Below are 13,940 nucleotides of genomic sequence, written 5' to 3' on the forward strand. Positions count from 1 at the left end.
GCTTGAGAGGATCTGCAGAGAAGAATGGGAGAAACTCTCCAAATACAGGTGTTTAAAAAATATATATATATTTCACCTTTATTTAACCAGGTAGGCTAGTTGAGAACAAGTTCTCATTTGCAACTGCGACCGGGCCAAGATAAAGCATAGCAGTGTGAACAGACAACACAGAGTTACACATGGAGTAAACAATTAACAAGTCAATAACACAGTAGAAAAAAAGAGAGTCTATATACATTGTGTGCAAAAGGCATGAGGAGGTAGGCGAAAAATTACAATTTTGCAGATTAACACTGGAGTGATAAATGATCAGATGGTCATGTGCAGGTAGAGATATTGGTGTGCAAAAGAGCAGAAAAGTAAATAAATATAAACAGTATGGGGAGGAGGTAGGTAAAATTGGGTGGGCTAGTTACCGATAGACTATGTACAGCTGCAGCGATCGGTTAGCTGCTCAGATTGCAGATGTTTGAAGATGTGTGCCAAGCTTGTAGCGTCATACCAACGAAGACTCAAGGCTGTAATCGCTGCCAAAGGTTCTTCAACAAAGTACTGAGTGAAGGGTCTGAATACTTATGTATGTGATATTTCAGTTTATTTTTTTTAAATTTGCAAAAATGGCTAAAAAAAAGTTTTTTGCTTTGTCATTATGGGGTATTATCAAAACAAATCAAATCAATTTGTAGTTGTCACGTAACGAATAAAACAGGTGTAGGAGACCCTACAGTGAAATGCTTACTTACAAGCCGTTAATTAACAATGCAGTTTTAAGAAAATACAAACAAAAGTAAGAGATAAGAACATCAAATAATTAAAGAACAGCAGTAAATAATAATAGCGGGGCTATATACAGAGGGTACCGGTACAGAGTCAATGTGCGGGGGCACCAGTATCAAGGAAATTGAGGTAATATGTACATGTAGGTAGTGTTATTAAAGTGACTATGCATAATAACAGAGAGTAGCAGCAGTGTAGAGGGGGGGCAATGCAAATAGTCTGGTTAGCCATTTGATTAGCTGTTCAGGAGTCTTCCTTTTGTCCAGGTGTGAAAGGGCAGTGTGGATTGCAGTAGAGATTGCATCATCTGTGGATCTGTTGGTGCGGTATGCAAATTGGAGTGGGTCTAGGGTTTCTGGGATAATGTTGTTGATGTGAGCCATGACCAGCCTTTCAAAGCATTTCATGGCTACAGACTAGAGGTTGACCGATTAATCGTAATGGCCGATTAATTAGGGCCGATTTCAAGTTTTCATAACAATCGGTACTTGGCATTTTTGGACACCGATCATGGCTGATTACATTGCACTCCACGAGGAGAATGCGTGGCAGGCCGACTAGCTGTTATGCGAGTGCAGCAAGGAGCCAAGGTAAGGTGCTAGCTGGCATTAAACGTATCATATAAAAAACAATCAATCTTAACATAATCACTAGTTAACTACACATGGTTGATGATATTACTAGTTTATCTAGCTTGTCCTGTGTTGCATAAAATCGATGCGGTGCCTGTTAATTTATCATTGAATCATAGCCTACTTCACCAAACGGTTATTTAACAAGCGCATTCGCGAAAAAAGCACTGTCGTTGCACCAATGTGCACCTAACCATAAACATCAACGCCTTTCTTAAAATTAATGCACAAGTATATATTTTTAAACCTGCATATTTAGTTAATATTGCCTGCTAACATTAATTTCTTTTAATTTACTAGGGAAATTGTGTCACTTCTCTTGCATTCTGTGCAACAGAGTCAGGCTATATGCAGCAGTTTGGGCCGCCTGGCTCGTTGCGAACTGTGTGAAGACCAACTTCGCCATACAGGGGATGACTTAACAAAAGCGCATTTGTGAAAATAGCACAAACGTTGCACAAATGTACCTAACCATAAACATCAATGCCTTTCGTAAAATCAATACACAGAGGTATATTTTTTTTAACCTGCATATTTAGTTAAAAGAAATCCAGGTTAGCAGGCAATATTAAACTAGGGAAATTGTGTCACTTCTCTTGTGTTAATTGCACGCAGAGTCAGGGTATATGCAACAGTTTTGCCCGCCTGACTTGTTGCAAACTAATTTGCCAGTATTTTACGTAATTATGACATAACATTGAATGTTGTGCAATGTAACAGGAATATTTAGACTTATGGATGCCACCCATTAGATAAAATACGTAACGGTTCCGTATTTCACTGAAAGAATAAACGTTTTGTTTTCTAAATGATAGTTTCCGGATTTTACCCTATTAATGACATAAGGCTCGTATTTCTATATTTTATTATGTTATAATTAAGTCTATGATTTTATATTTGATAGAGCAGTCTGACTGAGCGGTGGTAGGCAGCAGCAGGCTCGTAAGCATTCATTCAAACAGCACTTTCGTGCGTTTGCCAGCAGCACTTCCCTGTGCTTCAATCATTGAGCTGTTTATGACTTCAAGCCTATCAACTCCCGGGATTAGGCTGGTGTAACCGATGTGAAATGGCTAGCTCGTTAGCGGGGTGCGCGCTAATAGCGTTTCAATCGGTGACGTAACTCGCTCTGAAACCTTGAAGTAGTTGTTCCCCTAACGATGTGTCGAGGGTGACTGTTGTATTCCTGTTATATTCGATGTAATCCTGTTTCGAGCCCAGGTAGGGGCGAGGAGAGGGACGTAAGCTATAATACTGTTACACTGGAAATACTAAAGTGTCTATAAGAACATCCAATAGTCAAAGGTATATGAAATACAAAATGTTATAGAGAGAAATATTCTTATAATAACTACCTAAAACTTCTTACCTGGGAATATTGAAGACCCATGTTAAAAGGAACCACCAGCTTTCATATGTTCTCATGTTCTGAGCAAGAACTTAAACGTTAGCTTTTTTACATGGCACATATTGCACTTTTACTTTCTTCTCCAACACTTTGTTTTTGCATTATTTAAACCAAATAGAACATGTTTCATTATTAATTTGAGGCTAAATTGATTTTATTGATGTATTATATTAAGTTAAAATAAAAGTGTTCATTCAGTATTGTTGTAATTGTCATTATTACAATTATTATTATTTATTTTTTTACCTTTATTTAACTAGGCAAGTCAGTTAAGAACAAATTCTTATTTTCAATGACGGCCTAGGAACAGTGGGTTAACTGTCTGTTCAGGGGCAGAACGACAGATTTTAACTTGCAACCTTCCGGTTACTAGTCCAACGCTCTAACCACTAGGCTACCCTGCCGCCCCAAATAAATAAATAAATTATTTGTTTTAAAATCGGCTGATTAATCTGTATCAGCTTTTTTGGGTCCTCCAATAATCGGTATCGGCGTTGAAAAATCATAATCAGTCGACCTCTACTACAGATGTGAGTGCCACGGGTCGGTAGTCATTTAAGCAGGTTACTTCACTGTTCTTGGGTACAGGGACTATGGTTGTCTGCTTGACACATGTTGGTATTACAGACTCAGACAGGGAGAGGTTGAAAATGTCAGTTAAGACACTTGCCAGTTGGTCAGCGTATGCTTGGAGTACACATTATGGTAATCCGTCTGGCCCTACGGCCTTGTGAATGTTGACCTGTTTAAAGGTCTTACTCACATCGGCTGCAGACAGTGTGATCACACAGTCGTCCGGAACAGCTGATGTTCTCATGCATGTTTCAGTGTTACTTGCCTCGAAGCGAGCATAGAAGTTATGTAGATCGTCTGGTAGGCTTATGTCACTGGGCAGCTCTCTGCTGTGATTCCCTTTGTAGTCTGTAATAGTTTGCAAGCCCTGCCACATCTGATGAGCGTCGGAGCCGTTGTAGTGCGATTCGATCTTAGTCCTGTATTGACACTTTGCTTGTTTGATGGTTCGTCTTAGGGCATAGCAGGATTTCTTATAACCTTGAAAGCGGCAGCTCTACCCTTTAGCTCAGTGCGGATATTGCCTGTAATCCATGGCTTCTGGTTGGGGTATGTACAGTGGGGAGAGCAAGTATTTGATACACTACCGATTTTGCCTACTATTTTTCCTATTTACAAAGCATGTAGAGGTCTGTCATTTTTATCATAGGTACACTTCAACTGTGAGAAACGGAATCTAAAAATCCAGAAAATCACATTGTATGATTTTTAAGTAATTCATTTGCATTTTATTGCATGACATAAGTATTTGATCAGCTCGGGGGTTGCAGCCTTCGGGTTACTAGTCCAACGCTCTAACCACTAGGCTACGCTGCCGCCCCAAATTACAGTTTTTAATGTCCCGTTGGTAGGACATACGTGCTTTCAGTTCGTCCCATTTTTTTCCTCCTGTGATTGAACATTAGCTAACAGGAGTGAAGGCAAAGGCAGGTTATCTACTCGTTGCCTGATCCTCACAAGGCACTCTGATCTTTTGCCACGAAATCTCAGTTTCCTTCTCCAGCGAATTCCGGGGATCTGGGCCTGGACGGGTGTCTGTAGTACCTCTGACTCATTGAAGAAAAACACTTTGTCTAATCTGAGGTGAGTAATCGCAGAAGCTCTTTTCGGTCATAAGAGATGGTAGCAGCAACACTATGTACAAAACAAGTTACGAACAATGCAAAAAAACAAACAAAATAGCCTGGTTGGTTTAGAGCCGATAAGACGGCAGCCATCCCCTCTGGCGCCATCTTCATATTATGTGTAGATTGATGAGGAAAAAACAACTTAATCAATTTTAGAATAAGGCTGTAGTGTAACAAAATGTGAAAAAAGTCAAGGTGTCTGAATATTTTCTGAATGTACTGCATGCTGCACCCAGCCTCCCAGCAAACCCTCCCCTCTGTACCCACATGCCTACAGCGCACATTTGGGAAAACATGCAGACAAATCATGGCCTTCAAAGCAAATCTATTTCAAAGAGATGTGTTGGACTTTAGACAAGGGGTTTATTGATTGTCTGTTATAACTGTCACAGTAATATTCAGCAGCTCAGCAGTTAACAATGGAAAGAGCTCTTTATGATAATATATTTGGGGAAGAAAATAATGCTGTAAGCAAGAAATCACAAGGAGGATCGATAGATTTCAGAATTCAAAGCATGAAATAACCTATTCATATCTGTCTGCTAAAAGTTATACATACATTTATAGTACAGGTGTATCAGAAATGTGTATTTTATACCATGCATAACCAAGCATTTATTTAATGTTGACTGAATTCAGCCACTCGACTATACTCTCTGTTAATGCATCTGGACAACCTCAAAGCAAAGCTCATCACATATTGTCTTTGGCTGAAAAAAACCTCAGTCAGTAACATCAGACAGGCTACAGTCCATTGACTTTGAAGTCATACTGGGATGAGGGGATGGACAAAAGTTGCAATCAAACGCTGTTACAGTACACACTGTACACTGAGAGTACAAAACATTAATATTGAGTTGTACCCGCCATTTTGCCCTCAGAACAGACTAAATTCGTCAGGGTATGGACTCTACAAGGTATCGACTCTACAAGGTATCTTGCCCATTCACCCTCTGAATGGTACACATACATGTACACAATCTCAATGTCTCAATTGTCTCGAAGCTTAAACATTTCACCTGGATTCACCTGGTCAGTCTATGTCATGGAAAGAGCATAATGTTTTGAAATTTGTGAATATTATTCAGGTCACATTTTTAACTAGTACGTATGTACAATAGGCTAAGAATAGGGTTGAAGTCCCTTCCTGTACTCCCTGTTCACCCATGACTGCACGGTCAGGCACGACTCCAACACCATTAAGTTTGCAGCTGACACAACAGGGATCACCTGATCACCGACAACGATGAGACAGCCTATAGGGAGGAGGTCAGAGACCTGATCGTGTGGTGCAAGGACAACAACCTCTCCCTCAACGTGATCAAGACAACGGAGATGATTGTGGACTACAGGAAAAGGAGGACCGAGCACGCCCCCATTCTCATCGACAGGGCTGTAGTGGAGCAGGTTGAGAGCTTCAAGTTCCTTGGTGTCCACATCACCAACAAACTAACATGGTCCAAGCACAACAAGACAGTTGTGAAGAGGGCATGACAAAACCTATTCCCCGTCAGGAGACTGAAAAGATTTGGCATGGGTCCTTAGACACTCAAAAGGTTTTACAGCTACTCCATCGAGAGCATCCTGATGGGTTGCATCACTGCCTGGTGTGGCAACTACTTGGCCTCCGATCGCAAGGCACTACAGAGGGTAGTGCGTATGGCCCAATACATCACTGGGGCCAAGCTTCCTGCCATCCAGGACCTCTATACCAGTCGGTGTCAGAGAAAGGCCCTAAAATTTGTCAAAGACTCCTAGTCATCCTAGTCATAGACTGTTCTCTCTGCTACCGCACGGCAAGCGGTACTGGAGCGCCAAGTCTCGGTCCAAGAGGCTTCTAAACAGCTTCTACCCCCAAGCCATATGACGCAGAACATCTAAAAAAAAATGGCTACCCAGAATTTTTGCATTGCCCCCCTACGCTACTCTCTGTTATTATCTATGCATACTCACGTTAATAACTCTACCTACATGTACATATTACCTCAATTACCTTGATACTGGTGCCCCCGCACATTGACTCTGTACCGGTACCCCCTGTACTGTATATAGCCTCGCTATTGTTATTGACAAATACAATTTGATTTGATTGCAGTGCAAGAGCACAGGGACACTTGCCTGGGTGTTCTGTATTGTAGCAGCTGTAGCAAGGTGGCTCAAGTGTGGAGTCAAAGTGAGCTCCCTGTAACTTTGTTTTTTTCTTTGTCTGCATGGGAATTTGGCTGTAATTACCTTTATCAGTTTGAAGAGGGCATTTATTTTGTTCCAGTAAATACATAACCTGTGTATTATTCAGAGTAACTATTTCTAGTTGGACTGGGTGCAGCCCATGTGAATGCTTGAGTGGTTTATTAAGAACACGTTATTGGCTTAGGATATCTGCTGGATATTGCCTCAGAGAGCAGGCCAGTTATTGGAAAGAAAACCCCCAGTGAATTTCAAGTGATCCCCTTGTAGGCACTAATCAATAGGTTATTTCAGTCCCTCTTAGTGGGATCCACCGTCTCCACCGTCCATTTTGGCCAAACCAAATGATTTGAGTGAGAAATGAGGCCATTGTATGCCACTATGTATGCTAATCATATTTATTAATGGCATTAGTAGCCTTTGACAACAGACGTATACTATAGGCCTATAGTCCATAGGGAAAACCATTTACTTTGTGTGCATATCAAAATTGCTTGCCTTCCAACAATTTATCTGTAGGCTCTTTTAAATGTTATTACCAATGCTTTCTGCTGATTAAGGGAAACTAAGGACAGGTCTTTGTTGAAAAATAATGGTCTCCCTTTAGAAAATGATGCACAGCTATTAGCCTAACACATAAAAAAATGTCTATTAATCTTGGGAGCTATTTTGATTATGTGCCATTAATGCTGTCTGTCTGTCTGTCTGTACCTACAGCCATATCTATGTCATTCCTGGGTTTACCTGGACACTCTCTCTTGGAATCCTGCTGGCTCAGATGGTCATTCAGCCAATCACGTCGCTACTGACCCTCCTGAAAGGCATCATGCTGATCATCACAGTAAGTGTGTTCCGTTTCAATAAGTCATCCTGGGATTCCGATCCACTGCACAATGTTGCTAATTATGTATATCATAGTTTGCATTCAAAGAGAAACTGGATGTATTTCATTACAGGCATTTTTTAAATCATAGGCTCAATTTCCCAAGATGGCAATGTTGAACAATGCTGTATATGTTACAGTGTTTTATAGTGTAAAGGGGGTTTTGGATTCTGCTCAGTTTGGCCTTCCCACGTTTACGGCTATACCTTAATTATTCTCATGAGGTGACTGCTTCATTAGATTACATAAAGAGTCATAAAGATTAATAGAAGTTCATCCACAGAGATGAAGGCAGGGAGATGACACAGCAGTCATAATGGGATGTAATGATTAAATAATAATGGTTTCTGACATGTGATTTATTAGGCCAAAGAAACTCACAATGTGAGCACACCTCTTTGTTTCAACCCCCGAGGTAAGAAAGGAATGAAATGCACATTATTTATCTTAATGAAAATACCAGAGCCTGTGAGTGAAGTCTCGTACCCTCAGTAGTTGAATGCAAATACAGAAATGCAATAAAAACTCATATTAAAGTGCCACCTCTGAGAGATTGTGATGGATATTGTTGCAGAAGATTAGATGATTATATTACCTCCACAGGACCTTTGTTTGATATTGGCAAACTTAATATAATACCTGGAATATTTGATATCAATTAACAGTCACAGTCCTTGATCCTTCTCAGATTTACCCTAGCGGTTAATTTATGGTTTCACTCTCTGCCGGTGCCAGTCACTGTCTAGTTGATTCTAGAAACATAATCTACTGTAGTGTGAATATATCAATAACACTGTGTTGATACTATGAATAACCACGCTCAGTCATTCATCAAACAGGGGAGTTGTCCTCTTGCCAGCTGACACCTAGGTACTTGACATTAGTTTTCATCCACGTCTCATCAGTGGACAAATCGGCCTCATCACTCACCTTCATTGATGTATTATCCTTGTCCGTGGCGTCTGGGCTTATCTGTAATTTGAACGCTTATCATTTGTGTGTGCCAGCTTTATGGGCTGCAGTAGGAGCCGCCCCAGTCTCCAGTTTGGTCACACTGTGAATCGCAGCACATCTAAGCAGCAGCTGGATCCATCCAGAGGCAGGCAGGCAGGCAACCCTCTTTCAGGGCCAGGCCCCACACTACATCAGCTAGGACCAAACCCCAACACTTACTGGGGGACATATCTGATCTGACACTGTTGAATAAGGCACTACTGAAATGTGTTCCACACCTAAATGTACAACATGATTCAAATGTAATGGGAGGGCTTTTATTTGATTTCCCTGCCAGTAATAGAATCAAACAGTCAATGACCACACATTAACTTTAGTGATAATAGTTGTTTTTTGTTCACAATCCACCGATATGCACCCTCTCTCTCTCTGGTTCCTGTTCCTTGGGTAACACATAATCCACAGATACTCCTAGATCCTCTCCTATTGGGTCCTTCATCTCTGTTTCCAGTTCTGTAAGGCTGTAAGGGTCAGGAGTAATGTTAAACAGTCTGAGGAAGATGTGTGTCTGGCTGCCAAGCCAGCAATTGAATATGCAAATGAGTTAGATGGCTGCCTGGAACTCATTAAGAGGAGACAGGGACAGGAAGTGTGTTAGCTGCTGGCCTGCTAATTGCCACCAGTCAAGGATTTACTGTTAAGGTTGGCTTGGCCGCCTTTAACTTCTACTGAAATGAATAATCTGATATATAGATCCATTAAAAATGCATATGGTTTCTTACTTGGATTTGGCTTCTGTTTAAATATATTAATAATGCATAGAAAAAGTAAGACAATGGTCTGGCGTGGTAGTTAAAAAACCTATGCGGTCATAATTCAACAACTCTGCCGCTTTAAATAATCATCCATAATGGATTTCCATCTTAGAGGCTGAGAGAATAGCAGCTCTCTCTAGGGTGCATGTAAAGCCACTGTGTCCCTGGTTGGCAGACCTAGATAAGGCTGCTGAAGGCAGGGTCATGAACGTTGAGGTTGATTACCCAGTCAGAATTCAAGGACAGCAATCAAGATTGCCATGTTAAATAAATGACTGTAATGTTATTATGACTGCTGTTTGAGCTGACAGTGCAGTCATTACTGTCCTTTTTACTCTGTCTCTGTAGTCGGTCTTCTGTCACATTACATGCTGGGAGTTAGGATGCAAGTGGCATGGTAGATTTTTCACTTCATGCAGATGGCACAGGATCCCACTGTGTGTGTAACACGGGCGGCCATTTGATTTTTTCAGGTCAGTGATTCTCAATGTCAGAAACGGTGTCAAAAGCACTGCTGGAGATGTTCTAGTCTGTCGCTACTGTTGGCTTAGCCAGAACAATAACAGGATGCCACATGCCACAAGGTTGTGGTCTCTTAGCTTTGTATAATTATTGTTGAGTTATCTGACACAACAATTACTCAAGGTGTTAGGAAATGGTGCAAACATAGAAAATAACACTAAGGACTATCCTGTGTCCATGTAGTTGCCCTATTGCTACATGCGTAGTAGAATGCCTAGTCTGTACTAACAATTTGAAAATGGTTAGTCTCATTCTGGATCTGTTTTTGATTAACATATTAACTTTACACTACACACACACTCTAAATCTAGGTAGTGAGAAACACTTAGTTTCAAGTTTTAGATATTCATTTACACAAAAAATTGTGGACACCCCTTCAAATGCGTGGATTCGGCTATTTCAGCCACACCCGTTGCTGACAGGTGTATAAAATTGAGCACACAGCCGTGCAATCTAAACAAGTCCTTAAACTTTTTATAAAACCACCCAAGTTTTTTGTCAGGACAGAATGTATTATTATGGAAAGTAAAAGTTTTATTGTCTCTGCCACTGGAAGCCAGAAATGCAACAGAAGTTTGTTGTAGTTGCTGTGGAAGTGGTTGGTAATTGTTCTTATCTGATGGTACTATCTTGTCGACTCCCCTATCTACAGGAAGCTCTGCTAGATGCTTTTGTTGAATAGCTAAGAGCTGGAGTTTATCATCTCCGTCTCGCTCTTTTAATGTCATTATCGGTACCACAATAGTCCCAAAAATATAGATTTGTACCTTGTGATGTCTTATTCATTCTGTGTGCAGCTTCACACCCACACTCAGTCACTCACAAACATACAGTGGTAATCTGTAAGGTTGTAACCTCATCATAACAATTCACTGGCAGACTGGTAAATCATTTTGCTTGGCTGTCACTGCTCGTAGGGGACCTGAAATCTCTTGGCCGTGTGGATGGCAGTATTCCTCTAATCAGAGAGAGTTGTTCTCAGTGTGTCTCACAATATCTGCCAAACTCTGATCAAATCTTGTATCTCATAAACAGGTAATCAAAGACGTTTTGCTAAGCATGTAAATGTCAACCTCGCTCTCATCCAAGAAAAGCGCCTTCAGCTATGGCAATTAAGTAAGCTACTGTGAGTTCCAGTCTTTACAATGCGTCCCATCTTTGAAAATGAACATCAGTGGGCAAACTGCCATTTCCTTTTTGTCCATGGTGTTCCTGCGGAATTATTGTTTCAGATATAAACCAGAAAAAGCAACCACTGTAAATGCTTTCTCTATAAAGAGGCAGGTTTGATTAGTTTTAGTTTGCCTGTGCGGTGACTCTGTGCAGTGACTCTCTGCAGTGACCTTGTTCTCTCTATCTCATAGTGACATAGTGCTATTACACCACAACCTTCTGTTCCTATGCTGAACTTCTAGATCTTAACCGCTAGAGTTGTAGCTCCGGGACTGTGTGTGTGTGTGTGTGTGTGTGTGTGTTATCAAAGCAATCTAAAATCAATCTCTTCTATTTCTCTGTTGTTCCTCAAGGACAGAATAATATCCTTAAGGGAGTCATAAAAAGACAACTCACGAGAATGGCTTTGTTATACTCATGCTCTGAAAATCCCTGATGTCCCCATGCATTCTAACAGTGGAGTACATTTGACTTTTGCACCTGTCTAATGCACATGTATCTGAATACATTCTGGCATGTTGTCATATTTTGTGTGATATATACTCTACTGCAGCTATGTGTGAACTAAGCTATGTGTGGAATTTAAGGTAAGTATCTAACGATATGAAATATCAAAAATATTTGCCATTATTTTGCTCATCACGATTACTGCATTAAAAATAAAAGTTGCATTGTGAATCATATTTCGCTAGATGCAATTGTCCTCCCTCTACACTCAACACATACACTATATGTATAAAAGTATGTGGACACCCCGTCAAATTAATAGATTCGGCTATTTCAGCCACACCCGTTGCTGACACGTGTATAAAATTTGAGCACACCGCCATGCAATCTCCATAGACAAACATTGGTAGTAGAATGGCCTTACTGAAGAGCTCAGTGACCTTCAACGTGGCACTGTCATAGGATCCCACCTTTCCAACAAGTCAGTTTGTCAAATTTCTGCCCTGCTAGAACTCCCACAGTCAACTGTAAGTGCTATTATTGTGAAGTGTAAACGTCTAGGAGCAACAACGGCACAACCGTTCATGCTAGGCCCCTTAGTTCCAGTGATGAGAAATCTTAACGCCACAGCATACAATGACATTCTAGACGATTCTGTGCTTCCAACTTTGTGGCAACAGTCTGGGGAAGGCCCTTTTCAGTTTCAGCATGACAATGCCCCCATGCACAAAGCGAGCTCAATACAGAAATGGTTTGTCGAGATCGGTGTGGAAGAACTTTGACTCGCCTACACAAAGCCCTGACCTCTACCCCATTGATCACCTTTGGGATGAATTGGAATTCCGACTGGGAGCCAGGCCTAATCGCCCAACAACAGTTCCCAACCTCACTAATGCTCTTGTTGCTGAATAGAAGCAAGTCCCCGCAGCAATGTTGCAACATCTAGTGGAAAGCTTTCCCAGAAGATTGGAGGCTGTTATAGCAGGAAAGGGGGGACCAACTCCATATGAATGCCCATGATTTTGGAATGAGATTTTTGACAAGCAGGTGTCCATATACTTTTGGTAAGTGAGTGGTGGATACTGGATATGGTATGAGACTACGAGAAAGTGTAATTACATATATCTCATCAGGCTCTTTTGTCACAATAACCGAGTAGGCTGCAGAGTTTCACCAACATGCCATGGCTCTTAAGTGACTGCAAAAAGTGTTCTCTCTCCACTGCTGACACAGTGGTTATGAACAATTACTGAAAAATGTGTCGGCTGACAATGAATAATGGATACAGGCTCAGCGCTGACCTCCTTGTGAATTTGGCTGTAAATTGAATCTTTATGGGGGTCCCTAAAAAGCAACTCCGAAAATAACTTGGCATTGCGTTGCTGTCGCCAGTAGTATTTCTCTTTAAGCTGTTCACAGTCAACTCTGCTGAGTTGGGCTTTGCATCACTGATGAGCAGCTGAAAGGCCCTCCACCCATTTTGGATACATGCATATCTCAATTTTTCACTGTTGTGAACTAAGTTGAAGTTTATAGTTGACTACAGTTTTTACGTTAAACAGACATGAGTGATGAGAGACATAGCCACTGTACCTCTAAATAATGTGTCAAACCCATTCTATGGAGAGCTGAAATACACACTTGTACACCATTGATTAATTAAGGGCACTGATTAATAAGGAACTCCCCTCACCTGGTTGTCTAGGTCTTAATTGAAAGGAAAAAACAAAAACCCACAGACACTCGGCCCTCCATGGAATGAGTTTAGAGCAGGGGTGTCAAAGGTATGCATTGCCTGGGAAGAGCTACCCTGAGAAGAGCTACCCTGAGAAGAGCTACCCTGAGAAGAGCTACCCTGAGAAGAGCTACCCTGAGAACAAATACCCTGGCCTGATTTACAGGGCTGGGAATGAGAGGGAGAGTACAGGCTAGGGTTGAATGGCGGGAACCCAGTTACCAAGTTTAATGGGATTTACCGCCCATAACCATAAAACCAAATCAAATTGTATTTGTCACATGCATTGAATACAGTTATAGACCTTACTGTGAAATGCTTACTTACAAGCCCTTAACCAACAATTCAGTTAAGAAAGAGTTAAGAAATTATTTACTAAATAAACTAAAGTAAAAAAGTAACAATAAAATAACAATAACGAAGCGAGGCGTACAGGGCTCTGGAGACGCACAGGAAGCCTGGTGCGTGGTGTTGGCACTGGTGGTACTGGGCTGGGAACACGCACCTCAGGGCGAGTGCAGGGAGCAGGCACAGGACGTACTGGGCTGTGGAGGCGTACTGGAAGTCTGGAGTGTAAAGCTGACACAAACCGTCCTGGCTGGATGCTCATGCTAGCCCGGCCAATGCGAGGAGCTGGAATATAGCGCACCCGGCTAGAAATGCGCACTGGAGACACCTTGCGCATCTCTGCATAACACGGTGCCTGA

The 13,940-nt window shown here is 41.4% G+C and overlaps 1 protein-coding gene across 1 annotated transcript in view; it reads left to right on the forward strand.

Annotated features, from left to right (window-relative positions):
* Positions 1-13,940, forward strand: part of si:ch211-51h4.2 (uncharacterized) — a 91,993-nt gene that overhangs the window by 30,719 nt on the left and 47,334 nt on the right. Inside the window, exon 8 of the mRNA XM_021604126.3 lies at positions 7,422-7,545. Coding sequence (XP_021459801.3) covers positions 7,422-7,545 — 124 coding nt within the window. The remainder of the gene's footprint in view (positions 1-7,421; positions 7,546-13,940) is intronic.

This window comes from Oncorhynchus mykiss, chromosome 5 (genome assembly GCF_057628025.1).
Source record: "Oncorhynchus mykiss isolate SJ-2025 chromosome 5, ASM5762802v1, whole genome shotgun sequence".
Classification (NCBI taxonomy): domain Eukaryota; kingdom Metazoa; phylum Chordata; class Actinopteri; order Salmoniformes; family Salmonidae; genus Oncorhynchus; species Oncorhynchus mykiss.